The 27,893-nt window shown below is 41.3% G+C and overlaps 2 protein-coding genes across 8 annotated transcripts in view; one reads left to right on the top strand and one right to left on the bottom strand.

Annotated features, from left to right (window-relative positions):
• On the top strand, nucleotides 1-26,538 carry armc2 (armadillo repeat containing 2). 5 transcript variants are annotated; one of them, XM_047817993.1, is made up of 19 exons: nucleotides 1-136; nucleotides 2,642-2,939; nucleotides 3,046-3,118; nucleotides 3,203-3,374; nucleotides 4,864-5,026; nucleotides 7,255-7,310; nucleotides 7,634-7,717; nucleotides 8,699-8,889; nucleotides 8,975-9,077; nucleotides 9,239-9,471; nucleotides 10,004-10,149; nucleotides 10,365-10,464; nucleotides 11,028-11,310; nucleotides 12,688-12,810; nucleotides 12,916-13,029; nucleotides 13,218-13,350; nucleotides 13,456-13,604; nucleotides 14,737-14,902; nucleotides 26,398-26,538. In XM_047817993.1, exons 2-18 carry the CDS (start codon nucleotides 2,728-2,730, stop codon nucleotides 14,886-14,888), a joined length of 2,487 nt encoding a protein of 828 aa, XP_047673949.1. In that variant the 5' UTR covers nucleotides 1-136; nucleotides 2,642-2,727; the 3' UTR covers nucleotides 14,889-14,902; nucleotides 26,398-26,538. The 5 variants fall into 5 exon arrangements, with proteins under 5 accessions (XP_047673949.1, XP_027003426.1, XP_027003428.1 ...); XM_027147625.2 differs by lacking the exon at nucleotides 26,398-26,538 and adding an exon at nucleotides 23,489-23,701; XM_027147627.2 differs by lacking the exon at nucleotides 26,398-26,538 and having other exon boundaries at nucleotides 4,876-5,026; nucleotides 14,737-16,191.
• The window catches only part of sesn1 (sestrin 1), a 39,439-nt gene continuing 28,573 nt past the window's right edge, over nucleotides 17,028-27,893 (bottom strand). Inside the window, exons 1-10 of one of the 3 annotated variants that reach the window (XM_027147630.2) lie at nucleotides 21,483-21,761; nucleotides 20,387-20,452; nucleotides 20,049-20,246; nucleotides 19,753-19,935; nucleotides 19,241-19,471; nucleotides 18,967-19,114; nucleotides 17,842-17,954; nucleotides 17,533-17,723; nucleotides 17,305-17,449; nucleotides 17,028-17,210 (exon numbers count right to left, since the gene is read on the bottom strand). In XM_027147630.2, coding sequence (XP_027003431.1) covers nucleotides 17,124-17,210; nucleotides 17,305-17,449; nucleotides 17,533-17,723; nucleotides 17,842-17,954; nucleotides 18,967-19,114; nucleotides 19,241-19,471; nucleotides 19,753-19,935; nucleotides 20,049-20,246; nucleotides 20,387-20,452; nucleotides 21,483-21,584 — 1,464 coding nt within the window. In that variant the 5' untranslated portion in view covers nucleotides 21,585-21,761 and the 3' untranslated portion in view covers nucleotides 17,028-17,123. Of the gene's footprint in view, nucleotides 17,211-17,304; nucleotides 17,450-17,532; nucleotides 17,724-17,841; nucleotides 17,955-18,966; nucleotides 19,115-19,240; nucleotides 19,472-19,752; nucleotides 19,936-20,048; nucleotides 20,247-20,386; nucleotides 20,453-21,482; nucleotides 21,762-27,893 lie in introns of those variants that run through there. The other 2 variants (XM_027147628.2, XM_027147629.2) reach the window with 2 other exon arrangements.

The raw sequence follows: 27,893 nt of genomic DNA, 5'->3' as shown, positions 1-27,893 counted from the left end.
TCTGCGTGCGCGCGCGACCCTACGTCATCACTCGTGCTCCCGGCGCGTGCGTTGAGTTGCTAGGTAGTTTCTTGAAGACAGTAAACACGAGGATACGAAGACGTCAACCGCTTACTTTTAAAAATAAAAGAACAAGGTAAAAAAATAAAAAACAGGTTTAACGTATATATCTTTTCCACTTCTATATATTGTCAGACAGGAACAAAGCATCCGTTTTGGTGTAGTTAAAATCAGGAAACAGCGTTTGTAGCTGTGGAGGATAAAATGATTGGTTTGTGGCTCTGAAAAGAAACGCTGAATCGTAGTATCATTTTAAGGTCTTCACAAATCTTCTTCTTGTTGTGATTTTTTTCTTTTTTTTAATACTTCCTCGCTGTTTTTGTTGTCGGGCTTGAATTCCGGCAACTGCTACACGTTGCCATAGTAACGCAGGGTGCACGCGCAGGAAGCTCACGCGCCGAGTATATACCGGATAGCAAGCGGTTTGAGCTATAAAGTATTTTAACAACAAACGATGGTTCATTTTAATGCTTCGTAGTTGATATTTTTAAAGAATGATAACCAACTTTACAATTTCAGTATATCAGTGCCATTTTTAAGACTCAACCCACATAAACACCTTAAGGATGAGCTGGAACTGGAGTCTTCTTAACATCCAGACGTCAGAATCTGATCTCACTAATGCTGTTGTAGCCGAACGATAGTTAGATGTAGTCTAGTTTATAATGATATGGATGTGTTGGTCAGGTGGTCATGTGTTACTCATATAGCCTCCATAACAGTGCAATCTACTACCTATAGAACTATAATGACATGGATGTGTTGGTCAGGTGGTCATGTGTTACTCATATAGCCTCCATAACAGTGCAATCTACTACCTATAGAACTATAATGACATGGATGTGATGGTCAGGTGGTCATGTGTTACTCATATAGCCTCCATAACAGTGCAATCTACTTCCTATAGAACTATAATGACATGGATGTAATGGTCAGGTGCTTATGTGTTATTCATATAGCCTCTATAACAGTGCAATCTACTACCTATAGAACTATAATGACATGGATGTGATGGTAAGGTGGTCATGAGTTACTCATATAGCCCCATATCAGTGCAATCTACTTCCTATACAACTATAATGACATGCATGTGATGGTCAGGTGGTCATGCATTACTCATAAAGCTCATATAGCCTCCATAACCGTACAATCTACTACCTATAGAACTATGATGACATGGATGTGATGGTCAGGTGTTAATGTGTTACTCATATAGCCTCCATAACAGTGCAATCTACTACCTATAGAACTATAATGATATGGATGTGATGGTTAGGTGGTCAGTGTTACTCATATAACCTCTATAACAGTGCAATCTACTACTTATAGAACTATAATGACATGGATGTGATGGTCAGGTGGTCAAGTGTTACTCATATAGCCTCCATAACTGCAATCTACTACCTATAGAACTTTAATGAAATTGATGTGATGGTCAGGTGGTCATGCGTTACTCATATAGCTCATATAGCCTCCATAACCGTGCAATCTACTACCTGTAGAACTATAATGATATGGATGTGATGGTCAGGTGTTAATGTGTTACTCATATAGGCGTATATAACTATACTCATATATTACTCATATAACTATAACGATAGTTCTAATGGGGTGTGCTCTTCTGATGGCTGCTGTGTCCACCTCATCTCCCACAAGATGAGTTATTTTACTTGAAAGATAATCTATTCAAACAGATAAACCCAGGTTAACAGATAACTTCAGAAACCAAACAATATAGTATGTTATTGCAGTAACAACCAGGGTGGTTTTTCTTCAAAATTAGTATAATCTTTCTGCTTGGTTTCTTTGTGGTGCCGGAGATGATTTGTGCACTTTCATCAAACAGAGAAATTCAAAAAACTTTTTGTAGATGGTAAACCACTGTGTTGACTGAACTCAATATCTATGGAATTTATAGAACAGATCATCAGATAAAATAAAAGTCTGTGGTTACAGGTTTTATATGATATCAGATACAGCTAATAATAAGTTAAGTTAGAAAACCATTTGCAGGTGGGGAAACTGTGTCTTGAGAAAAACCTTAGAATCCAATTTGGGTGTTGAACGTATTCATCATCCTGTTTCTTTGCAGCTCGGTACTCCATCCTGCCATAAAATGCACAAAAGATTGAAACCGGCTTTAAACTAAATAGGCTGAATTTATAATAGAAAGATAGAGGGCTCAGAGGTACTTGCTTTTGCACATTATTTCAGAAGTATTCATTAGATATTCCATTAAAAATATTCCTTTTTTTTGCAATATGATTATGCTACTGAACTGGTGTCCCTGTTATCTTATCCTGTCTTAATAATCCTATCTTTCTACAAGTTTTTTTCTCGTCATCATTCAATATTTAATTTGCCACCGGATTGAGACCCTGTCTTTAATTTATTCTGTTCTAAAAATTAATAACAATATTTTACCTTAATGAAACATGAAACTATTTTGCAATCTATTGGAGTCTTAGAAAACCAGGTTTCTCTCCAGGTCATTGTATTACCATTAAAATGCCATACCACATAGATACAACAAAACCATGTGTTCTTCCAAACTTATGCAAGTTTTTTTTTTTGTTCTCAGATTCTTCTGGTGTAAATGTTCACTGGTATGCAGAGACGCTTTGTTCTTCTGCTCTTCTTTGCTTGTTGAGTCTGTACAGTCCACACATGGCCTCGGTGGAGCGGAAGCAGGAAAAGCAAGAACCCTTCTACCATGGCTTTGGCAGCAGGAGACAGACGAGTGCAGAGATAGTGAACGAAGCCCGGCATTCTCTCAGGACGCTTCAGACACAGCGGCCGTTCACGCCGCGAGATGAGCACCGGCAGCTTTTTGGAGGATCAGCCCGCACACGTGATGGAAGACCGCCATCTTCATTCAGGTTTTTTCGGTTATGGAAAATTCATTAATGTACCTTAGTTTCTCAATGTGACAATGCATCATCTATTGTCCATACATTTTCCTTGATTTTTCATATCCTCCTACAGCCTCCATGCTCGGAATTTCGATGTGCCTGATTCCAGGCCGAGTTCAGGGAAGCGACTTTCGCCTCTGGAACACGTAAGGCTTAATTCATTTTTCAGAATTCTTCATAAACGTTGTCTGATTAAGGGACGCAAATGCTAATGATGTATCGTACCTCAGAAACCCAGGTTGGCACTTCCACCGGATGAAGATAGCAACAGAGTTGAAAAAATTGTGCCCAAACCTCCACCGGAGAGTATGGAAAGAAGCGGTTCAAGAGGAGGAGCTCGGACAAGACTCGTCAGAGCAAGATCGCTTACGATCATACCCTCTCTGATGCAACACACAAATGGTATGTGCAATTTTTGAGTAGATCTTAATTCAAAGCAAATTCTATAAATATGTCAATTAAAAATTAATCTAATGAAGGCTAAATGAATGCTGCATGGAATACTTGTATTTGCATATCATGACCTGATTGGCTCTTGTATTCTATGACACAATAACTTTTTGTCACATGTTCAATTCAAATATAGATTTTTCAATGAGGTTTTCGGTGCCTCTTTATACCTTGTATAGAAAAAAATGCTGTAAAACCTCTACAGGGATTTAAAAGGATTTGATTTTATTTCTGTTAAAAAAAGAAGTCTGTAGATGGCATACTGTGTAGTAAACATTGTAATCTAGACGTCGTGAGTAACAAGGAAAGGAACGAGTGAAACGAGGAGAAAAGGTTAGAGTCCTGCCGAATAAGAGAATAGATTTCAGGCTCAATACTTCTGTGCTCCTTTCATTTCTTCCTATTCATGTGTCACTCCGCTGTGAGAAAGACTGACGTGCCTTTTTAGCGTAACCTTGATCCCGTCCCCATCAGGCTTCTTTAAAAGACGCTCTGACAATTGTTTATGTGTGTCACTCACTCACTGAAAGAATAGACTCCTTTATACGCTCGTGTAAGAAGCAAATTTAAATACGCAGAACAGAACAATAACACAAAGGCTGCATGGGAAGAAGTTTGCAATGCTTATAACTTACTCAAAGTTTACACAGTCTCACCTGCACAGTGCTGCTACCACCCAGAGTGTTGATTTTACTCTTTTAGAGCATAAAGACTGTGAAGGTTCATTCAACACTCCGGATTGTTCATTCAACACTGCTGATTTTTAGTGAGGAGAAGGTTTTTATTGCAACAGCTCATTCACACGGACAAAAACAAAGGAATCAGGTCCATAATTTACATCATATAATAAACACTTCTTATTCTGAGACCACTTTTAAGGCCCAGTGACAAAAATCCCCACGACCTGCTTCCTTTCAGCAGTCACCTTCTTTTCACTATACCTTCACTATATTTCCTTTATGATTCTTTCTATTCCTGTTTTTTTTGCCCTCGTGTCTCTTTGTGTGTGTAGTGCGTGACTTGTCTGTGCTCGCTATTACAGTGTCCATTAAACCAGGTGTTTTTTTGTGGAAGTTTACGGAAAATGGCAGCAAAAAGAAGACATAACTCTTTGTGGTTTCTCAGTAGTGTGACATGCTGTAATTCTTTTTTTTTATGTCTCATGAAACTCAGGATGGTGAAAACATTGCTTTAATGTGCATAATTGATAATAGGAACTAACTTATCTCATGGATGCATTCGTCTCCTCATGTTTTGTTTATATGTCAATTAGAAATTGTAATATTTGTGAGTAAAATACTTCAGGATGTGATGTTCCATGAAACTAATCCAGTTCAGGTTGACATTCATTTTTAGGGCTTTTCTTTAGATTTGTTAGTGTAACAAAAATCTCCTTTACAATCAGTGTGTTGTTTTTTTTGTTTTGGTTTGGTTTTTTTAGTAAATTCTGTAGCTCCTCAAACCGAGGGTGTTGATAAGCCAACCTCGGGTCCGAATCCACCCCAGCAAGTGAACACGGAACCTTTTCACTTACATGCCATTTACAAACAAGAAAGCATGGAGAAATCCTCCGAACGGCTCACGCTCGTACCAAACAAACACAGGTATTTTATCATCATTTTATCATCATCATCATCATCATCATCATCATCTTTATTTTGTTCCCATCCCCTGTTAATGTTAGTCTTGTTATTTATCCCCTGTCTGTATATCTTCTTGCCTGTAATAGCAACCCTGAGAACTTCTGAAAACAGTTATTGGCTCATCCTCATCCAAAAGAGTGATGAAATATTTTATAGTCAGTTGATCTAACAATTAGACACCCATTCCAGTCAGCTGGAATTCGGTCTGTTACCATATCAGGCTATTAAAATCGATTTAAAGATTTGAGTCTCAATGAATTGCTGTATGGTAGCAAGTGGATGAGCAAACAATTGGTGAATCAACTGTATAAACTGTCGTCTGTTTCTTTCCCAAATGTACTGCGGAAAGTACCAGGAAAACCAAAATACACAAAGCAAGCCATATGAGCTAAACAGAAGTGAAATATTATCTCTGACCATGTTTAATGGCTAATCAGTACCATGAAGAAACAATCTCTCTTCAGATTAAACAGAAAACAATCTCTCTTCAGATTAAACAGAAAACAATCTCTCTTCAGATTAGGAAGTCACTGGAGAATTGGCTCGTATTTTGTACGTATTATTTCACATACAAGCAAAGAACTTAAAAGTTGAAAGCTATGTTGAGCTCAAGTGCCGCTTGAAGTGTAGAAGATCTGTCGCTGCAAGTGAAGGACACCAACATGAGGGTAGAGAGAAGAATAAAAATGAGTCTGAAAGCAAAACTGAAGACAAAGGTCCCCAAATACAAGCAGGAACTGAAGACAGCTGCAGTAAAACAAAGTCAGTATCTGCAACCAAGCATTAGAAATGAAAATACATTCTACAGCCACATATGAAATGATGTACTGCACACTATACACTTACACTGTGCACTATATTAACTCTAGCATCTAGCGCATGACAGGGAATAGAAGTCCCAGTCAATGGCGATTGACATCAAACGCATGGTATGTGTTGACCCAAGTTTTACTTAAATATGGTCAGTTTCTAAAATTTTTAAAAATTTGTAGGACATCTCGTCCACCGGCGTGTCGCCAGCCACCGTGAATTTTTTTCCTAATTCAACATTAGTGCCTGATTGTCCACCTCTAAAGTGTCCCTCTAGTGAGTGCACGAAGTGTCCAACATTCCACACTAGAATAAGTGAATCATCTGGGTTTTTGAAATGCACTTCTTCTTCTTCTTCCTCGAATCTATTCAGTGACTCTGGAGAAATGATAATACATACCTTTATAATACATTAGTAAATGTGGTAATGTATTAACTTCAAGTGTCTTTTCCACACATCTAAATTATAATTTAAATAACAAGACACACCTCTCTCTCTATTTCTCTCTCTCTCTCTCTCTCTCTCTCTCTCTCTCTCTCTCTCTCTCTCTCTCTCACACCCCCCTCTCTATCTCTTTCTTGTTCCTTCCATCCTCTCTCTCTCTCTCTCTCTCTCTCTCTCTCTCTCTCTCTCTCTCTCTCTCTCTCTATCCCTCTCTCTGATACAGTAGATAATGGGACAGTATTAGATTATGAGAGCAGGCTGCTCTGTTGCCCACCAACGTAGTTTCGCTCAAGACTCTCCCTTGATGAGATCACGTCTCAGACTGGAGGAGTCCATCACCAAAGAGGCATTCGTTTATCAAGTCATTTAGAGGGACGGAGAAAAAAAAAATCAGTGCCCAAATAAACCACAATATCAGTAGCATGCCATTCTCTTTCTCCTCTTCATTTTAGCCACATTTCATCAAGTCATCCTCACTTGGTTTGTTCACCAAGTTGCCCATCAGCACGTGTTGCATTAGTCACACTGAGAGATAGTGCTGTTTTTAAGATAAGGCCCGTGATGACACTGCAGGAACGGGTCGGACGTGAGCGACGATCGTGTGGTTTCCTGTCTGTTGCCTGCACATTTTCACTCTGACCAGTTTGCATGCATTCACATTATGCAAAGCTGCAGATGTATCAGAGCGAGAGGAGCGTTCGGGCCTCGGACCTGTTGGTACGTTCTGTGTATTCAGGTACCAGAACACTGCAACAGGGACACCTTGTGGCAAGCTTTCATAATATGTTTAATGTGTGTGTGTGTGTGTGTGTGTGTGTGTGTGTGTGTGTGTGTGTGTGTGTGTGTGTGTGTGTGTGTGTGTGTGTGTGTGTGTGTGTGTGTGTGTGTGTGTGTGTGTGTGTGTGTGTGTGTGTGTGTGTGTGTGTGTTATTAGTAGAACTCCACGGCCCAGCAGTGCCGACTTATCTCCAGCAAAAGGAACAAAAACAGGTTTGTTGAACCACCCGATAAACCCCGCAGCATATAGAAAATCAGACAACAGATACTCCTTTCATTTTGCCGATCTAAAGCGCAGGGGCTTGCAGAATATTTCCTACTTTGCAAAGACGGCTTCCTGCATGCAAATGTACACACACACACACACACACACACACACACAGTTGACCTTTTCATGTTATGATGAACATCCTGTATTTCTATACATGTGTTAAAAAAAAAAAAAAAAAAGTGAAACTGTGAAAACCTCTGATGTGAAACGTGTAGGTGGAATGCATCAATGTTTAGTGTGTTGTGGTTCGTGTTTTCCATGTCAGATGCTGAGCCAGGAAGTGACGAGTCCGTCTTCTGGACCTCAGAGGTGCTTCCTGTTCTGGAGATGTTTGAGTCAGTTGGTCCAGGTGATTATTCAGTACAGAGGGGTATTCAATGTGTAAACAGGATGTCTCTCTCTCTCTCTCTCTCTCTCTCTCTCTCTCTCTCTCTCTCCTGCCAATCACAGTGACACTAGCCATTCACATGTGTGTCTGTGAGCTCATGTATGCAGAAGATGGTAGACAGCTAGAAGCCTTCACCCTCATCATCAGGTCGCTGTCATGTGATAGGCTTGAAAACATTGACCAAAATTCTTGAAATATATGAATTAATCAATTACTCGATACAAAAGCATATATATAATATATACATATAATAAGTTCTTGGGTGTGGGTCCTGGTTTTGGGGAGTAGGTTCCAGAATGGACAAGGAGAAAGAAGACATGAAATTGAAATCCTAGGAATTGAAAAATCTGTATTTAGTTTGTCAAAGTCAAAGTTTTTCAAAAAGCAAGTGCAGGAATAAGAAACAGAATGTAATAGCAGTAAATATTTAACTGCATTTTTTTTATTGATGCAAAATTCATTTCAGAATTCAAAATTCATTTAAATATCAATTATTTATCTTGCCCAAGTGCCTCTCTGGGCTCGTCAGGGCGTCACCAGCCAGGACATGGACGAAGAAGCTGAGACCAGAATAGTGTACCAAATTTAGTTTATTTACCTTTTTTTTTCCTTTACCCTGAAATAGCTTTCAGAATCCCCGTCACTTCTACTTTCCACTGTCCTCATGCTAAACTTGCAAAGTTATATTTTTATACTCAAACATGCTTCCTCATCTGGCCTGCATTAGATTACATTTAACCAAGTGATGACTGAGGGCTGGAGAGCGAGTGTAAGTGTCAGTGGGTGTTCGATAAATGTCAGTGAAATGTCAACAGATGAGAAAATTCACTGTATCTTTTGGCCCATGTAAGACCTGTGGGCTCAGGAAACCTTTTACCCACAGAACATGTTCAGCGTATACTTCTCTCATCTTTGAACTCTGTATATCTCTGTATAACTTAGGAGGAACCCCATCGAAGGAGACTATCGAGCGTCTTTGCGACGCCTGTACTGCTCTCCATAACGTCCTGTCAGAGAAAGGCATGCTGGGAAAGCGGTTTACGAAAAGGTCCTCCGTTCTCCGGGTGCTGTTTCGACTGATCGATTTGGGATCCGATCGTCTGAACCTGACTCTTGCAAAACTCATACTAGGAGTAAGTATTTTAACAACTGGGTTTAAAGGGAGGAACACTTTCTTTGCTAGCACCACGTGTCTTATCCGACGCTGTGTGATTTCAGCTTAACGTCAGCGGAAACAACTTGCTTAACATTTGCAAGCTTGTCTTTAAAGTAAGCCGGAGTTCCAGAAACGACTACTTGTTTGAAGACAACAGCGTTATAGGTACGATTCTGTTCCCGTATAACTTATTCAATCTGATCAGTCATTAACTGTCTTTCTCAGGCAGCTTGTTGCTTGTGTGTGTGTGTGTGTGTGTGTGTGTGTGTGTGTGTGTGTGTGTGTGTGTGTGTGTGTGTGTGTGTGTGTGTGTGTGTGTGTATCAGATTCCCTCTTATCACTGATCCAGCTTGAGGATCTTAGCAGCAGCGGAGAGGCCGTTTTGTACTGCACAGGCTCCCTGAAGCTCCTCTCAGGAAACAGCTCCCTCGCCAGGCTGCTTCTAGCTAAAGACTTCATCTCAGTCTCGCTCCAGCTCTCTCAGCGTCTGATCCTAACAACAGACCCTAACGCTTCCCATAATGATCATCACTCTATCTCAGGACACATACTGGTACAGGTGGGTAGCTTTGAAGATAGGCCTAAAATCAACGGCAGAGATTTGACCATTATGTTTCTGTAATAAACTTATATCTTTATTATTTTTGTTATTATTGTAATTAGCTTCATCCAGAATGTTCTAGCAAAACTTGGGCTTCTCGTACTGAAACCCCAAAACTTGGACTGTGGATATGTTTCCCTCAGAAGTTGTAGCAGTGAAGGAACAGACTGTCAGTGAACCCCGCCTAGACATTTCTCAGACTCTGGTGCTCTAAACTGGACAGAATGGAAGGGTGGGGTCACACAGGGTCTGTAACACAAGGAGGATTGTTTCATGCTTGTTTCCTTGCTCCACTTCTATATCCATATTGAGCTTATTTGTTCTGGCTGGATGTTTTATTCGACTTAGGGACGTGTACATACATGATGAGTTGATGAGTCACATAATGATGAGTGGATGAGCTGATGATCTCTCATACTGAGCACTCATTCGTTTGTTTCTTTTTTTAAGGCTTATATACTAAAATGTATGATGACTCTGATGCTCGCAGGTGACGGCGGCGCTGAGGAACGTGGCTGACTTGTCCGAGTCCCGCGCTTTGTTTTTGTCCAGCAACGTCTTCTCCACGTTGTGCGCGGTCATGGATCATCACCGGGAAGACCAAGACGTGTGCCTTAATGTAGCAAGGTTATTCAGGTGACACACCATCACTGCGCCGAAGAAGTAAAGAACGATGCTTTTCACACGATTAGCACATTTCTCTTACTGTTTCTGTCCAGACACCAGGATTAGTTACAGAACAGAACGAATATTAAGACAGTTCATCTTTAGTCACCCACTTTTTCCTCATGAGTGTTCACGAGTGATTTATTATGTTGTCAGATTTCTGTCACGATGTTTTGTGTCTCCAGTAAACTGTCCTCTTATGCCGAGTGCTGCTGTGCGCTAGTCGAAACCTCGAGCTGCTACGGGCTATTTTTAGCTCTGTTGTGCAAACACAGCAGGAAACAGGTGAGTACAGCCAAAACATATGTACACACACACACCCACACCCACACACACACACACAGACACAGTGTACTGTATAGAGCAGTGTTAAACGAAGATGTACTGTATGAGCGAACGTGATAGCATGTGTTTCTATCCCCAAAACTTCCCCCCCCCCCTCTCTCTCCTCTGAGTGTAATGAAATCTGTTTGGCTAAAAAAAAAAAAAAAAGGATGTGTGAAGAAATAATCAGCCCAACAGCCCTTCTTTAGGAACATACTGTCCTTTCTGACTTCCTTATTGCAGAAAACACATTGAACTCTGTCTCCTTCGAGATTTATAGGTTCAAGTCCACACAGGAGACTGAATCCAGGCTTTCCCCTGATAAAGAGCAATGATATTTCTGATCATTTCTAGGGACCGACACTGAGGCCTGAATTAGGCTCACGTACAGTAAAGCTAAATGCTAGTTGGTTGATTGTACTGTATATTTGTCATATCATGTTACCTAACACACACACACACACACACACACACACACACACACACACACACACAAATCTGTTGTTTTTCTGCATCAACTGTAGGCTCTGGTGGTGCGTCTCCTTTTCACATTGGGAAACCTGGCAGCGAGGAGCAACGACGCCAGGCAGAGAATATACGAAGAGGAAAGATTCATAGACGTTCTCTTAGACCTTTTCCAGAGCTACCTGCGAGTCCCCAGGAATAATCCTGACTTGGAGAACCATGTGGACGAGGACGTCCTGATAAAGCTGATCCGAGTTCTTGCTAACCTGTCCATTCACCCTGTCGTAGGCTCGGCACTGGCAACTAATACACTGTGTGTGCAGCTACTAATGAAAGTGCTGGGTAAGCAAGAATCATCACACACACACACACACACACACACACACGTGCTAGGCTATGTATTATTCTGTTTGTACGATCTGCATATTAACTGCGATTCGGAGAAGACATTTCTCTGTGGTTATTAAGTACAAACCGAATGTCATGTGCGATCCTGAGTGGGAATTTTGGAGCGCACACGGACGGATGAAGAGGCGGTTAACATTTCCTGCTCTAAAAGCGAGGAGAATTGTCTGATCAGCAGTTTTAAGTTTTCACAGACACGCACATACGCAACGAGCCGCCGATATCCGTGTCTGTCTGCACACACGCACTGATTTCCAGTAACAATTCCCAGCATACAGTGCTGCAGATAACAAGAAGTGGCAAACTGTACGGATTTCCCAGAGTCTGTTGTGATTAACCCACCCGACTATTCTTCAAACATTTCCGAGACGCAGAAAAAAAAAAAGTCCTGTGGTTTTTAGGTGCAAACCGAAAGCCACTTTCAGTCCTGCATGGGAGTATTTTGCACAGGCTCGGGGAGAGGTGAAGGGGTGGTTATCATTTCCTGCTAAAAAAAAAAGAAAAAGAAAGAAAGAAAGATATAGTTTATCAGCAGTCTGTTGTTTTTTGCTTTGTTTTGTTTTTTTTGTATCTCTTTTCTCTAATGATTTAAAATCTCGGTTATAAACCAGCCCGAATGCAATGAATTCAGTGTGTGTGTGTGTGTGTGTGTGTGTGTGTGTGTGTGTGTGTGTGTGTGTGTGTGTGTGGGAAAATTTTTTGACAACAATAAAGCAACAGCTGATGATGTATAATGAGCAACAAGTGAAACATCAGAAGACAGCAAACAAACCATGGATAGAAAGATCTAGATTAAATCCAAAGCACAAAACCTAGAGCCTCGGTGGAGACGGAGATAAGGAATTGTCACACGTCTGGCCTCGACTCTTGGAACTTAAAACTTCCTGTTTTGTTTTTTTTCGTATTAACAACGTAAAAAAAAACTGAGCTAAAAGCAGATGGAAAAAGAAACCGAGACAAACAGATTAGCGAGCGATGTTCACAGCAGCCTCCTGAATGGCCCACACGCTTGCAGGGTGACACCAGAAATTGACAAAGCAAACCAAACCGCAAGTCTATATTTGAACAGGATGCTGCAGCGCTCTGGTATGCGCACGTATGTCATATTCGTTTGTGTTCAATATCAGGAGCGTGAGTCAAAACAGTAACGATTATGAGCTGTTTCTGATGCACACAAAGGACTCTTGGGTTCGGGGGAAAAAAAAAAAAAAATCAGATGGGTCTAATATGGTTTCAGAGCATGAGATATTTCTGCAGTGTTGTAAAAATGCGACCGAGCCCATGTTACCCCATGTCTGTTTTGTGTGGTTTCAGAGATCAGATCCGTGGATGAGAGCGCCGAGTTAATCGTAAACGCTTCAACTACCATCAACAACCTGTCCTATTACCGGGAAGAGAGCTCCGTCGTCCGAGTCCAGCACAAACACATCTCCGAGCGTAATGACAGGAAATCTACATGCTTTTGTTCAAGTGTGTTAAATAATCCTACTGTCTCACGGTGTGTGTGTGTCTGTGTGTGTCTGTGTGTCTGTGTGTGTGTAGTGGTGCTCAGGCTGTTATTAAGCTCAAACCTGGACGCTGTGTTAGAGGCTACACGTGTGTTCGGGAACCTCTCTCAGATTGAAGACGTGCAGAACTTTATCATCAAAAACAAAGGTGTGTGAGTGTGAGTGTGTGTGTGTGTGCGTGCGTGCGTGCATGCGTGAAGTGTGTGTTTGCAGGAACAGGTTTTCACCTTGAGTGGTCAAGTAGTGAAAATACATAGGTGTGTGTGTGTGTGTGTGTGTGTGTGTGTGTGTGTGTGTGTGTGTGTGTGTGTGTGTGTGTGTGTGTGTGTTTTTCAGTGCACCGGTTTGTTGTAGCTCTGCTCGACTCCAAGAATCCTGACGTGTGTTTCTCAGCATGTGGGGTTCTCATGAACCTCTCCGTCGATCCCAACCACAGGAGCGTAATAAACCATGAAGGAGCCGTACACAAGTAAGAACTACTTCTGGCAGCTGGATTATTTTGGTGACACGTGTAAATTCCCTGCAGCTCTTGTTTTCCAATTTATTTCATTCCTCTTTTTTTTCCACTGTGCAGGTTGATTGACTGCTTGCGCGACTTTGGGCCTCAGGACTGGCTTCTGGCTACACAGGTGTGTCAGACGCTGTGGAACTGCACCGAAGGAGCTGAAGACAGACAACAGGAGTGTGTACAAGAGCTGCTGGAGATACTTTGTCTTTATTCAGGTACTCTCTCTCTCACACACACACACACACACACACACACACACACACACACACACACACACACGTTTGTCTATCCTTTCGAGAATCTTGCACTGAAATAAAAACTAAGGCTCTAAAGAAACACCAGTTTTTGTAAATAATTTTGTTTTATTCTGGTACTCCAAAATTATTGCAATGTTTTCTATGTTTTAATATTTGTTTACTTGTTTGTTTTTGTTTCCTGTAAGAAGAGAATCTCTGCTCCCAAATACTGTATAAATGTTCTTGTCATCTCAAAACCAAAAAGTTCTTGAGACAGTTGTTGATGTTTCCAAGTCACACAATTACTCTCACTCACTCACTCATTTTCTACCGCTTATCCGAACTACCTCGGGTCACGGGGAGCCTGTGCCTATCTCAGGCGTCATCGGGCATCGAGGCAGGATACACCCTGGACGGAGTGCCAACCCATCGCAGGGCTCACACACACACACACTATGGACAATTTCCCAGAGATGCCAATCAACCTACCATGCATGGAGGAAACCGGAGTACCCGGAGGAAACCCCTGAGGCACAGGGAGAACATGCAAACTCCACACACACAATGCGGAGGCGGGAATCGAACCCCGACCCTGGAGGTGTGAGTCGAATGTGAAAAAAAAAAAGGTTGCCAAATGTCAAAAAACAACTAACTGACTGCAACAAGTGGATATTTTTCACCTGGTTGCCTCTGCCAGACGGGTAAGACGTGGTTTTAGATAGATCGTTCAACAAACTCCATGCCAAGCCTCCAGATCAACACAGAAAGTCTCGTCACGACCCCCTGTCTCTCCACACGTTTCCTCTGAACTGGTTAATAATAATAAAATAAGGTTTACTCCAAACATTCATTAAGGGAAGTGGCAATAATTTGGAAAATTGCACTAAATGCATCGGAGAATCTTTTAATTTAGACTTTGTGTCGTGTAAGACATACCAATATCTGGCGACTCAGCGAGGTCAAAGAGATATATTTTTAATGTCAGTTCACATCTGACTCTACATTGCAGTATCTGTTTACAGCGAATGACCTTTCTGACGAAGCAGTGTTGGGTGCATACTAGTGCCAGGTTAACAAGATGTGAACCATCTCCTCTGTCTTCTGTTTCCAGACCAGAAGGCCTTGCAGTGGCCCGCTAGCGACGAGGTCAAGGCTTACCAAGAGGCCTGCTGGGAGCTAGAGTTCTTACCAGTCGCAGAGAGGCTGAAGAAACGCATAAAGAGATACACAAACCTACCGGAAGCTGTGAGCGACACTTCCTGAAGAAATAATCCAGGGTATATTTATATTTGCACTGATTGCACTTTAACTTCTAGAACCTACTGATAATCCAGTATAAAAATACAGGATCATAAGGCAGGAAATGTTTAATAATAAAGATCCAGGACTAGGGGAATGATCTCAAACTCTTTATTTAAGAGACCAGAAGGGACACAGGACAGAATTAGAATTTTTTTTAGCATGTTAAACATCTTACAACAATGATACAACATGGCACCGGTTCTTCACTTTACTTAATGTTATTATCAGAATTAAATCCTTAGTAACGTGCTACTTAAACCAAAGCGGGACATAAACAAGATGATTCTCTCAACCTCTGAGGAAAAGATAAGTTCCTCTGTGTGTGTGTGTGTGTGTGTGTGTGTGTTACTGCAATCCTCTACTAGCCAGGTTGTGCTTAATGTCTCCATGTCTTAATCTCATGTTAATAATGAACGGTAACTTACAGCGTATCAGCGTAAAAAGCTTAAATGTACATTCTATATCTTTTTTTTTTTTTTTAACAATACGAATAGTGAACAGTTGTCACAGCTGGAGGTATTTCTCTTCTTTATCAGAGAAAGAACAGGAATATTTAGGAAATATTCAGAGAAATTCAGGTCATACAACGAGATTAAAATGTTTTATTTTCTTTATTAACATTTTATTTCTTAGAAAAAATGTCATTCACTGACATCAGGCTCTGAAGATTGATTAAAAAAAAAAAAGAAGAAGAAAACTCATTGCTTAGCATATTTCTCACAAAAAAGTACCATCCCTCTGTCTGTCTTTCTCAACACTCTTCTACACCCTTCTACACCCAGCTGATCCAGCCATCATCAGAATGCAGTACTTTTTTATTTATTTATCTTTTTTTAGTAAACACGATTAAATCCTTAAAAACACACACACTCAACAATTTTAAAAGCTGCTTAGTTATACTCCTTGAAGTTCTCGAAAAAAAATATATATATAAAAAAAAATAAGCAGTGTCTCGGTGACGGACTCTTAAGCGTCAACGCAACGACAAACGAACTCTCGGGATACTTCAGGAGATATAGAACAGGAGGTATTTAATTTTTTATACTGACAATCGTTAACAAAAAGACAAAAAAAACTATAGCTGTTTGAGAGTTAAGATGACCATGTGGTGAAGGGAAGACAGGTGCAGGGCTTGGGGGAGAAGGTTCAGACCGACAGGAAGCACGTCACGTCACACGGGAAGACTGGGTTTTATCGATTTATCGGAAATCGATTAGACCAAACTGAATTTAGGAAACTGGTCACTAACCCGAAAAAACAACAACAAAAAAAACGCTACATTACAGCTGAAGCATATTGTGATATTTCAGAAACAAAGTGCTTTGATAAATTTTTAGGCCCGAAATACCAACAAAGGCTATGCTTTTCATATATATGTATATATAATACACACTGGTAAGTAGAGACAGAGTGGTAACTTACAGTAAACCAAAAACAATGGCTCAGACAGCTGTTTTCTTTTGAATCTCTCACTCTCTCTATATCACACACAAACACACTTATCACTTCTTTCTCAAACAAACAAACAAACATACATTTCATTCCTCACTCCGTCTCATCCGGCACGTTAGCTTATGAAATTGGCAAAGGTTCTGGGGTTTTCTGGAGGCTCGCGGCCTCTCAGCTAAGAAAAGCAGCATGAATGAACAGCACCTCTGTGTTGGTGCTGCATGTGACCAGGCACACGTTTATTTGCAGCTTCACTAATGCTTTTCTCTCCAGTCGCCTGCACTACGATAAAACCAAATATGAGAAAAAACAAACAAACAAACAAAAAAAAAACAGTAAGAGTAGAAAGGCATGATGGTGTACTGGAGTTAATTGGTTCTCTTTTCATCTAGAAAAAAAAAAAAAAAAACACTATGAGGAGGACTCGCCTCAGAAAATCAAATGCTGCCCCTTTACACGGCTTTGCGAACATTTTTGCCCTCTGCTGGTAGGCTTGGGCACTGCAGGCCAAGAGACAACACGCTTTAGTCAGCAAGTGGCTTTAGACTTCTCTCCAGACTTTTTTTTTCCTTGAGTCTCATTTTTTTCCATAGATGATCTGAGTCATCCTCCACTTCTGGCTTTGCTTTAGGTTTTTTAGGTTTTTTCCTCTTTTTTTTTTTTTTTGTTGTTTTTACTTTTATTGACGTGTCCCACGAAAGCAACAACAACAACAGTGAAATTACAAAGAGAAACGGTAATAGCACTTCATGTCATATAGCGAGTGATAGCTCTTAGAGCATAGAGAAGTTCTGCCTGCATGCGCGCTTCCATAAGAAGCAAATTAACGTGAACCTAGAAAAAAAAAAAACAGAGACGAAGACAGTCTTTAGAAACCAATATGAGAGAAGATAAAGCGTGTACCAGATATGAAAGTACTGTGCTTTACCTTCTCAGAGTGCTGAAACTGCCTCCAGAAACTCTCGTACATTCTCTTGGTGGTCTTCTCTGGGCTGCACACCATCGTCTTGATGTAGACTTTAAAGCTGCGGTCCAGCAACTCGTTGATCTCGCCATAATCGTAATCATCATACCTGCGGACAGAGAAAAATGTTAGCAATCATGTAAAAAAAAAAAAAAAACATAAAGGGCTCCTGATCCTAAGAAGTACACTGACCTGATCCCAAACATGCAGTGGATGTAGTTCCAGATGGCTCTGCGGAGCATTGAAGTGTCTACATCCTGGTGTGTGGCCATTGTGTTGTAGGTGAGATTGTACGCGATCTGGAACTTCTCGTCGAGCAGCTGGCCTACGTCTGGGTACAGCCGGTTCACCAAGGAGAAGCCGTGATCCTCCCAGCTGTAGTCCTGACAACCGCATGGAGCATCGTGATCAGTCCACCTTCCATCTCATTACACTAATACAGATAATAATCTGGCTAAACCGAATGTTTACAGGGTGACAGTTTGTCCCTTGCTGATTTACCTGCACTCTGAAGGTGGGCACATGCTCTCCTCTCCTGGAGAAGTCTTGGTAGCCGTAACTGGGGTCCTCAAAGTGCCTCGAGACGTCACGAGACGGCACACATTCCTCGTCTTCTGTGGGGAAAATCACAAGCATGAGAAACAGAACGTGTTTCAACAAACGTGCATAAAGATCGCCTAAGACAGGGGTGTCAAACTCTGGCCCCCGGGCCAAATTTGGCCCGCGGTGTAATTATATTTGGCCCGCGAGATCATATAAAATGTGCGTTACAGCTGGCTAGCCGCATGCTCTGCTAATACTACAAATCCCAGAATGCCTTGCCACTGTATTGACGCATAGTCACGAACAGAAAGCGTCCCTCATTCTCTGTCGTTAACAACCATGCTATAGTCACATCCGGCAAGTTAATTCCACCGCCAAAGAAAGATGGACAATAGGAGCTTTCAAGACAGGAGGGAGGCAGATTATGTGTTCACGAATATAAGGGACAGACCTGTTTGTCTTGTGTGCACGGAGCTAACGTGTCTGTAACGAAAGAATATAACATAAGACACTATGAAACGAAACATTATGAGAAGTATAAGGACCTGGACGTAAAGCAGAAGCTCCAGAAGGCGAAGGAGATGAAAAAAGTCTGGTTTCCCGGCAGACTATGTTCATGAAAGCAAAATCAATAAGTGAAGCTGCTATAAAGGCTATAAAGCTTTATTGTGGCAGCAGAGATTGCAAAATCTCTTATGTGTTTTTAATATCAAGCTCTTATTTCTTATGTGTTTGTAATATCAAGCTCCAGTTGTTCCAAATCCTGTGTTTAAGCAAAACTAAAGTTTGTTTCCATATGAAAAAGGTTGAACATTACATATCAGTTGCAGTTCATTTTTCAATAAATATTCAGTTTGGCCCGTGACTTTCTCAGTTTTATATTTTGTCCCACTGTGACTTTGAGTTTGACAGCCCTGGCCTAAGAGGTCACATCATCGTATCGTCCGGTTGTTTTAATAATTGTAGCAACAATAAATAAATAATGACTATAGCAGTTATATTAACAATGTAATAACCAATCCAGAGATGTAAAGCACGGACCAAGTTTTGTTTAGCAAGGAAAAAAATTCATCCTTCCCGTACCTGTAGTGGCCACCAGCATGCTCTCGGTCTTCTCCCTCTCAAAGCGTGTGGCCATCTCCTCCTGACTGGCCTCCTCTTCATCACGACACTCTTGCAGCTGCTTCATCCTCTCCATCAGCACTTCCACCTCGCCTGACTCATCCATCTCCTTTACACACACACACACACACACAGGGATATTGATCCGTGTTTACACTGACACTAGGACAGAGTTACTGTTGAAGCAGATACAGTGACATCAAAACAAAGCTGGACGTGGTCTTCTAGCACATACCTGCTGGTTTGCCAACATGTCCTCCAGAGCGCCGTTACCGTTTGCGATGTCGCACGCACAGTAGCTGCTGAGCGAGGGAGGTCTGAAAGTGTGTCCTCCTTCAGTGTGAATGTCTGGTGTGATCCCACAGCCGAAGGTGAACGAAGCAAGAGAATGGTAGTGTGTGAGCAGCACGACGGCGTGGATCAGCTCGGCTAAAGACCAACTGTGCTCCTCGGCCTTCAGTAGATTCTGTTAAAATAAAACGGACAACAGCGATTCAATTTTCTTTGCAGAACCTTACCATAGTAATTCTACGCATATCATCATATGATAAAATTATGCAACAGGCTATTATTTTATGTCTAGGATTAGAAGTAAATGTATCATTTAAAATCTTATCAAGGTTTTCAAAATGAATGGTAACCAATCGACCTCCTTTACGCAATCGAAGATCGTTCTAATCCTTTATATGACTGCGATTATACAGTAAGTCTCGCTGCACTGAAATTCTCCCTGCAGTCGCATAATACCTCAATGTGCATTTTTGTGAGCAACCATGGCCGGTGAGCCAGGATCTTGTTGAGTTCTCCCAGTGCTCGTAGCTTCTGCGGGGCTCCGTCTAGTCCGTTCAGCCACTTGTGATCCCCACCAACCTGCAGGAAATCATTCACATGCAGATTGACCAAGTACGAACACTGATGCCTGGCAGCGGCCTGAAAGAGATCAAGGGAACAAGAACGTGTTCAGACATGTTTAACAGCCCTTTTTATTCTTACATCCATCACCTCAATTCAGGATTAAGAACAACATCTGAGGTCCACATTACCATTATGCCAATGTAGTGCCTGTAGTGGCGGGACAAGGGTCCGTCCATCTGAAGCAGGTAATGCTGCGTCCTCAGGAAGCAGTCCAGGTACTGAGGATGGAAGCCCATCACCAGGCAGATGTTATCGAGCCGGCCGAGCGAAAAGGCGTCCTGAAATATCGACTGCGTTCTGGTATCCATTTTGCTGACTTGAAGGATCTGGAATTGGATTAAAGAAATTGACTGAATTGGGAACAGTCTTGAAATATTTATTCTGCGATAAATCTGAGAAAATGTTAGTTTCATGGATTCATTCATTCGATTTAAAACCAATGTGCTGCCGGTGGAACAAACCTGACCTCTTTCTCTGGGATAAATCTGCTTGGTCCGTTTCCCAGTGGCCTGGGGATTCGCACTCCCATGTCCTGCACAAAAGAAAGAAAAGACGCATTAAGACATTTCGAGAATGAAGTCTTAATATAATGAATAGGGAAACTTGTGCAAGCATGTGACAATTATATTTCTCCTTAGGTCATAACATCTACCAAGAAACCTCAATCCTTCATGAAAAGCACGAGCTCTATAATAGATCTGCTGCTACCGTGAGCAGTCCTGAACAACTGTGGAAAAAGAGCTGGAAATCGGTGAAGGAAAGAAAAAAAGAATAATACACGCAGGATTAAAGAGATCTTTTTAATACCTTGGTAATGAAAAAAAGGTGATGGGTTTGCTTTTTCCCTTTTTTTTATTGTTATAGCATTGTTCTGGCTGACGTTGTTTTTGCTGTCGCACGACTGAATGAATGAAAACCTGTAATATCATCAACACGACATGTCTGATAAACAGGACAAAGTCCTTGTTAAACAATTTGCAAATAGAGAAGAGTAAAAAAAATAGAAATTGAAGTGAACTCGTAAACAAGGCAGGAGAGAGAGGGAGAGAGACACACACACAGGACGCACAGAGATAGACAGAGACACACAGACAGCGAGACAGACAAAGAGAGAGACAGAGACACAGGACACAGAGAGAGACACGCACAGACAGAAAGAGACAGAGAGAGAGACAGACAGACAGAAAGAGAGAGACAGAGAGGGGGCAGAGAGAGAGGGAGAGACACACACACAGGACACAGAGAGAGAGAGAGACAAACACACAGAGAGACACACAGACAGCAAGACAGACAAAGAGAGAGACAGCGACACAGGACACAGAGCGAGCGAGACAGACAGACAGAGAGAAACAGTGAGGGGGGCAGAGAGAGAGAGAGAGAGACAGATAGGGGGGAACACACACACAGGACACACAGAGAGAAACACAGAGAGAGAGAGAGAGAAACAGACAGACAGACAGCTGCACTGCAGAAGTCAGCGAGAGAAAAACAAGTGACTGAGCCGCACCGACACCAACCCGAACCTGACCCACACTGTTGTGGACGGTGTTTTTGTCCCTTACCTTTTTACTAATCCGCTCGCAGTGTGCGCACATTTTAAACAGCTCTGTCACTGTTACTGAGGGCTTTTTCACAGGCTCGTTATCTGCAGACGCGTGTCTCATCTTTTTTTTCTTCTTTCTTTCAAAAATTATCCGCTCGTTTTTATTTTAGCTCCGTCTTTTTGTTCCTTGAGGCATCGGCTCTTTTTTCCTTTCCTTTTCTTTTTTTTTTTCTTAATAATATTATTATTATTATTTCGCCCAGCCAGCTGTTCGAGCTCCGGAGCAGAATTAGCCGCTCTTCACTGGCCCTCACGAGCTAAATAAGTAGGCGGTGTTGGATTGACGCGGTGCTCAGCCAATCGTCTGACGAAAAACATATCCCGTCAACCAATCAGTGAGCGCTGGGCGGCTCATGTAATGGGGAAGGGAGTGAAAATGGGAGGAGGAAAAAAAACAAAAAAAACATGAGCTGACCAGTGAGGCTGACATGATCAAAACCTCTTCAATCATACTGTGCATACCACAAAGATAAAGATCTCTTTCTGTTTAGAATTATTAAAATCTCTTTCGTGCATTGTTCTAACACAATGCAGTAGTGTGTTGGGGGTTTTTTTGTTAAAAAAAAAAAGTGTCACACTCCAAACACACACACACACACACACACACACACACACACACACACACACACACACACACACACACACACACACACACACACACGCACGCACAAACACACACAAATACTAATTTAAATCAGTGTGATAGATAAAATAGTTCCATAGACTAAGAGCTAAAAACAGTGAAGGCGTTACAGAGTGACATGATGTCATACCTGCAGCAGCAAAACAAAAAAACAAGCTGAGATCAATTCTTGCCTTCCGCTGCCTACCAGCCTGAGATAAGGTGGATCGATGTTATTGGATTCTTTTCTGGAAAGAATTTACCCCAGGAGGTTCTTTGAATGCATTTATCGATATCCATCTATCAACCTTTCTCGAGATGGATTTCTTGGATTTGCGCCTCTGTTAAGATGATAAATTCCTCTTATCTGTAGCACACAAACATTTCTTTTCCAAAGAAAAAAATTGTGAATAGAGCTACACAGAAAGACCAAATCTCCTTGATCTGCAAAGTATAACTCGAGGCATAACATCTGTACAGCTAAGCATTTTCAATGGGGCTAGTTCATGGGATTGAGGGTGTGTTAGGGGCATCGTTAATACAATAAGTAAGTAAATAAATAAATAAATAAAATAAAATAAAACTCTAACAAACAGGGTGAAAGTGTGCAGCATGATTGAGATGATATTTGAGGCACTTTTACAGAGTCACCCTGTCACCGAGCAAGCTCGAGTGATGGACAGTCTATTCAGCATGTTTTATTGTGTCTGGGGATTTTTTTCCCCAACACTCTGCTCTGAGGGTAAGAGAGGGGTGTAAACACACTGGAGCCAGAGTCAGCACTCTTTCTTTGGCGTGGGGGTGGAAGAGGGAAACGAGCCTCGCTGTGCTTTATGGCTCAGCAAACCTACACAAGATCCCAGTCAGCGTTTGCTTGAAACTGGTTGAAATATATCCCAGCCAAAATGTGTGTGTTTGTATAAACATTAAAACTTTGTTTAGCACGTGAGGGAATGCATCAATAGACAGCTTCATGGACATTTAGAGCACCATTTTCCCCTTTAAATGCAAATGAAATGAAAAAAAAGAAAAGAAAAAAGAGCCAGAATAGAAAGCTCAGTGTTTTTGTCATCAGTGATTACATTTGAACTGAATAAAGTACTAAAGTATTTACCCGACGTGCTTAAGCATATCAAAAGAGGTGTGAATTCTACCAGAATAATCTAGTCAGTCCCAATTTGTGCTTTGTGTCACTTGGATGAAGATTTTATGTTGTTTTAGATTCACACACACTCCAAAGTTTTTTGAATGTTTTACTTATAAAGTACACTTTATATATAACAATTTTTTTTTCTTTATTTTTTCAACGTGTCTCACAATACATCCCCTATGTGTGTCTGCAGGCAGATTCGGTGCACCGGTGCAACTCTTGGCTCTGTTTTCTTTCTCATGTCGAACAAGTAGACATGCTTTACAAACCACAGGCTTTCCGATGTTCAACAAGTGGCAAAAAAAGTAGAAAAAGTTACCCGGTGCAGCCCTGCTCAGAACCAGTTCCAACCTGACCTATCAGAGCGCTGGGGGAAGACAGAGAGAGTTAAAAAAAACAGAGAGAGAGAGAAAGAGAGAAAGAGAGAGAGAGAGAGAGAGAGAGAGAGAGAGAGAGAGAGAGAAAGAGAGAGAGAGAAGCCACAATGACATAAGCCTAGCAACAGGAGTCAGCCAATCACAAGCCAGAACAACAGTCACAGGGTCCAATCTCTGTTTTTCGCCTCTCACTCCCCCAATCTAAGTTCCTCTCAGAGGAAAAAAAAAAGTAAAGAAAAAACTCCAATATGCAGCTGTGTGCACAGACTCCATGAAGGAGTGCTATGCTTTTATGAGCAAACGTTCCTGCTGCTTATTGTGTTTGAGGTCAACAGAAGTGCTGGTGAACTTTAGACTATATGGTGTGACAATGCTGGATATGAGAAAGGGAAAAAATGAAGAAGAGAGAAAAGGCCTTGTAGTGAAATATGTAACGTCTTCAAAACTCTCAGAAAGTGTTAAAGTAACGTGAAGAAATGTTCATGTAGGGTGTGTGTGTATGTGTGTGGGTGTGTGTGAGTGGGTGTGTGTGAAACATTTATTCTTTAAAATGTTTTTTAAAAAAAAAAGTCCAAAACACAAGAATGGACAATTCAGTGTGTTCCTCCCTTCTTCTTCTTCTTCTTCTTCTTCTTCTCTCTGTCATGTCCTTTGTCTGAGACTCTCTCTCTCTCTCTCTCTCTCTCTCTCTCTCTCTCTCTCATTCATTCTCTCTCTCTCATGTCCTTTGTCTGAGTCTCTCTCTGTCTGTCTCTCACATTCTCTCTGTCTGAGACTCTCATTTTTAATAATCTCTAAGTACTGTTCTTGTACCAACTTCTCTCTCAAACAAAAAGTCTAATCCAGGTGATGAATTGAACTCTAAACTCTGAGACGTCTGAGGTCTGAAGTAATGAACATTCACTGCTCCAGTCAAGTTCAGGTTCTGCTCCTGGTCCACTTCAGTCACCAGATTTGTTCAAACTTTACATTTTACTCAGTAGCAGATCCACACATCCCCAGAAAACCACTCCTATCCTCAGCAACTCTTTTTAGCCCTTTTTTTGTGTAACTTGTCTTCACTTTCCTCCCTGCCTTACTTTCCTCTCCTTCCTCGCTTTCATTCCCTCCGCCCACCTTTTCCAGTGTTACTTGGCTACGGCGCTCGAGTTCTGACAACCGAGTCTGATCGAAGCCTTGCATCTGTCTTCCTGAGAGGTGTGGTCTACTAACTAACACACACACACACGAAACAACATTCCCAAGACTAAACATGCTAGCACACATCATTAAAAGTGTATAAAAGTTTACAGGGTGAAGTTACATTAAATCTATGACATCCATGGTCATTTCTGAGATTTTGTTGTTGTTGTAAAATATATCTGTTTCCCTATGGAAGTTTGTATTTACAAGTAAGTAAGTCAAAATTCCGACATCTGACTCTTTGGTAAAAGCAATCCAGTGTTTTGCTTTGCTGTTTGTTTTTTTTTTTTTTTTAATTAAACTTGATTGTAATTGTACAACGCAGACTGAAATCAGCTTCTGATACGAGGAAACATCCGTTTTCATCCAATTTACCTTTGACCTCAGACGGCTCAGTGGAATCACTCAGTGTTTTTAGCATGTTTTCTCACTGACATGCCCCCGACCCAGCGTTCAAAGTGAATCCTACTCGTAATCGACTTTGCGGTGACGTTCACGAGCGTTCGACTCGATGAACACCGAGCGATCCTCAAAAAACGAACCTGAACATGTTTTTGTGTTTGTTTTTAGAAAGAGGAAATGACTTATTTTTTTGTTCATCTTCAGTAAACGCTTGGCTTTACGTTGCTGGATAGTTGGAAGGAGAACCTCCACACATGGAATCCCACATGGACAATGTGGTGACCCAATTTTTTTTTACAAATTAGTTTTTTTTACAAATTAATCCTCTGAGCAGAATGATGGTGAGAAGCTTTGTCTGTAATACGTTCGACCAAATCTTGTTGGTAAATCTGAACAATGAATATACTAACAGGGTAATTCTCAACTCCTCAAACATAGAGCACGGAAATGTTTTTTCTTCATCCCTCGTAGAAAACCTCTCGGTTTTAGAAGCTGGTTGTATGAACACCAACAGAAAAGGTGGAGCTCTGCTGAATGCTCTGCATCTGAGGAAGCCCGAGTTCCCGTGGATGTTATTTTAAAAGGCAGAACTCACAGCTGTCGCAATACATGCAGCGCACAGCATGCGCACACAAAACAAAATACAGCAACCAGTAACATGGGAGAAAGCGGAGAAAAATGAACGCCTTCCTCTACTATCTTTAGTGTTCAGAACAACACTGGGTAACTAATCACCGTCTCAGTGCTGAAACCCTGACAGCATGGGAATAGTCAATGCACACAATATATGGACACACACACAGTCTAAAGAACAACCTCTTTTAATGTGACTGTGCAATGTGGAGTATTAAATCTATTCAAGATGTTATCAGTATGACGTTTCTAGGTTTAGATTGAGATAAATCTCAGTAGTCCCTTTGTAACAAACAAAACAAGAAAAAAGAGTCAGTAAGTCTCAGAAGATGTAATCAGGTGGTTAATTTGGATTGGAGGGTTTTTTTTTGTTGCAGTCAAAAATATGCAGGAGTGTTCAGGCTGAATACGTCGAAGTCTTGAGCCAAATAATTAACAGTCTGCCATCTTGGCTGATTGACAGCTAATCTCCAGCAAACTGAAGATCTCCTTCTTTATCCCTTATCAGTCTGGCTCGTTCATCTCTTTACGACGCTGCAGATAGGACGACCTGTAACCTGCTGGCTCTTCAGATCTGCACCGTAACTCCGACTCAACACACCGAGCAGCTGTAATTGCGACCCGTTCCTCTGACCTTTAGAATTCAGAAGGTCGACAACCTCCTGCTTTTTTCATCGTTCTATAAATCAACAACAAGGTGATAATTATGATAATTTCGCCCCTTATCGTTAGATTTGACAGACGAGACGTCAGATCGAGACACCGCTGTATCGTAGTCTGAAACGTACGATTATTTTATTTATTGGTTATTTGTCTATTCTTTGTTTCTACATTTTATATCTGTCTATTTTATCCTCGTTATTTGTAATAACAGCAACACGTTGTATATGTTCAGACATTCACTTCACGTCGAATAACTGCGTCACGAAGCGGCCTCCGTACCTCGTGAGTCCTCGAAAAACCCTCGACAAAAATCCACTAGATTGTCCGACAACCACGACGAGTCTCTGGCCATAGAGATGCCATGGGGTCGGACATTTAAGTGGAGGGTAAGTTCACTAGAAGATGATTTGGATGTGTGAGAACGAAACAAACCAAGTTGTCAATGGAGGGGTCATCAGGAATGTGAAGTCATCGTAAAAAGTACTACTTCATGCTGGACAAACACACACACTGACACACAGAGGTTTATTATTAATCATATGAAATCAGACAAAAATAGAAAACAACATTTCCAAGAAAATCTCAAGATTTACACATGGTAATATTTCTTATACTTGGTTACATTCCTTTTTACAGCGCGTGTTTGAATTAAAACTTTTAAATCTGTCTGTTTGACTAGCAAAAAAAAAACGCACAAATTTACGGCACTTGTGCGTCGCAGAGAAACTGATCCAGGTCGCGGTGCGCGTGCTTTAGAGGCCAAATGAGTGGCGCTCCAAATATCCTCCCCGCTGTAAGCGTGTTTGTCCAGCAGTTAATTAATAACCGAACCGAAAAATGGAAGAGTGGGAAAGAAACAGAGAGAGAGAGAGAGAGAGAGAGAGAGAGAGAGAGAGAGAGAGAGAGAGAGAGAGGCGAAAGAAAAGACGCACTCTGTACCTGAGGTTATTTTATATTCATAGATCACATATTTCTTTCCTTTGTTGTTCTCTAGTGGATCTTTGAGAAGAAATTTTCATGTGCCAACTTCCTCTGTCAGGAAAACAATCTATCACTTTTATTCCTGTTCTGTCATCTGTCATCTGTGTGGTTATGCAGCGATTTGCGATTTCTCTCAAGGCCACTCATGCGAGAGAGCAGAGAAGACATGTCGAAACTTAAACAAAAATAAATAAGAAGAATAAAAAAAACAGGATCTAGTGAGCCAAGCAACTCCATGTGGTCTTTGAGGACAACAACCTCCTCAACAATACATTTGTTAAACTGTATATTTATTATTGCAACCTCCAGTGTCACCCATATGAGGATGAGGTTCCCCGTTGAGTCTGGTTCCTCTTAAGG

The sequence above is a fragment of the Tachysurus fulvidraco genome, chromosome 9 (genome assembly GCF_022655615.1).
Source record: "Tachysurus fulvidraco isolate hzauxx_2018 chromosome 9, HZAU_PFXX_2.0, whole genome shotgun sequence".
Lineage (NCBI taxonomy): Eukaryota > Metazoa > Chordata > Actinopteri > Siluriformes > Bagridae > Tachysurus > Tachysurus fulvidraco.
This window is presented reverse-complemented; position numbering and strand designations above follow the sequence as displayed.

What these genes read in the sequence shown, in the direction of transcription:
- armc2 (XM_047817993.1), top strand. Translation starts at nt 2,728, where the DNA reads ATGGCCTCGGTGGAGCGGAAGCAGGAAAAGCAAGAACCCTTCTACCAT. An exon ending in AGACCGCCATCTTCATTCAG is followed by an intron (nt 2,940 to 3,045) that starts GTTTTTTCGGTT and finishes ATCCTCCTACAG; the next exon opens with CCTCCATGCTCGGAATTTCG. An exon ending in TGAAGACAACAGCGTTATAG is followed by an intron (nt 9,078 to 9,238) that starts GTACGATTCTGT and finishes TGTGTGTATCAG; the next exon opens with ATTCCCTCTTATCACTGATC.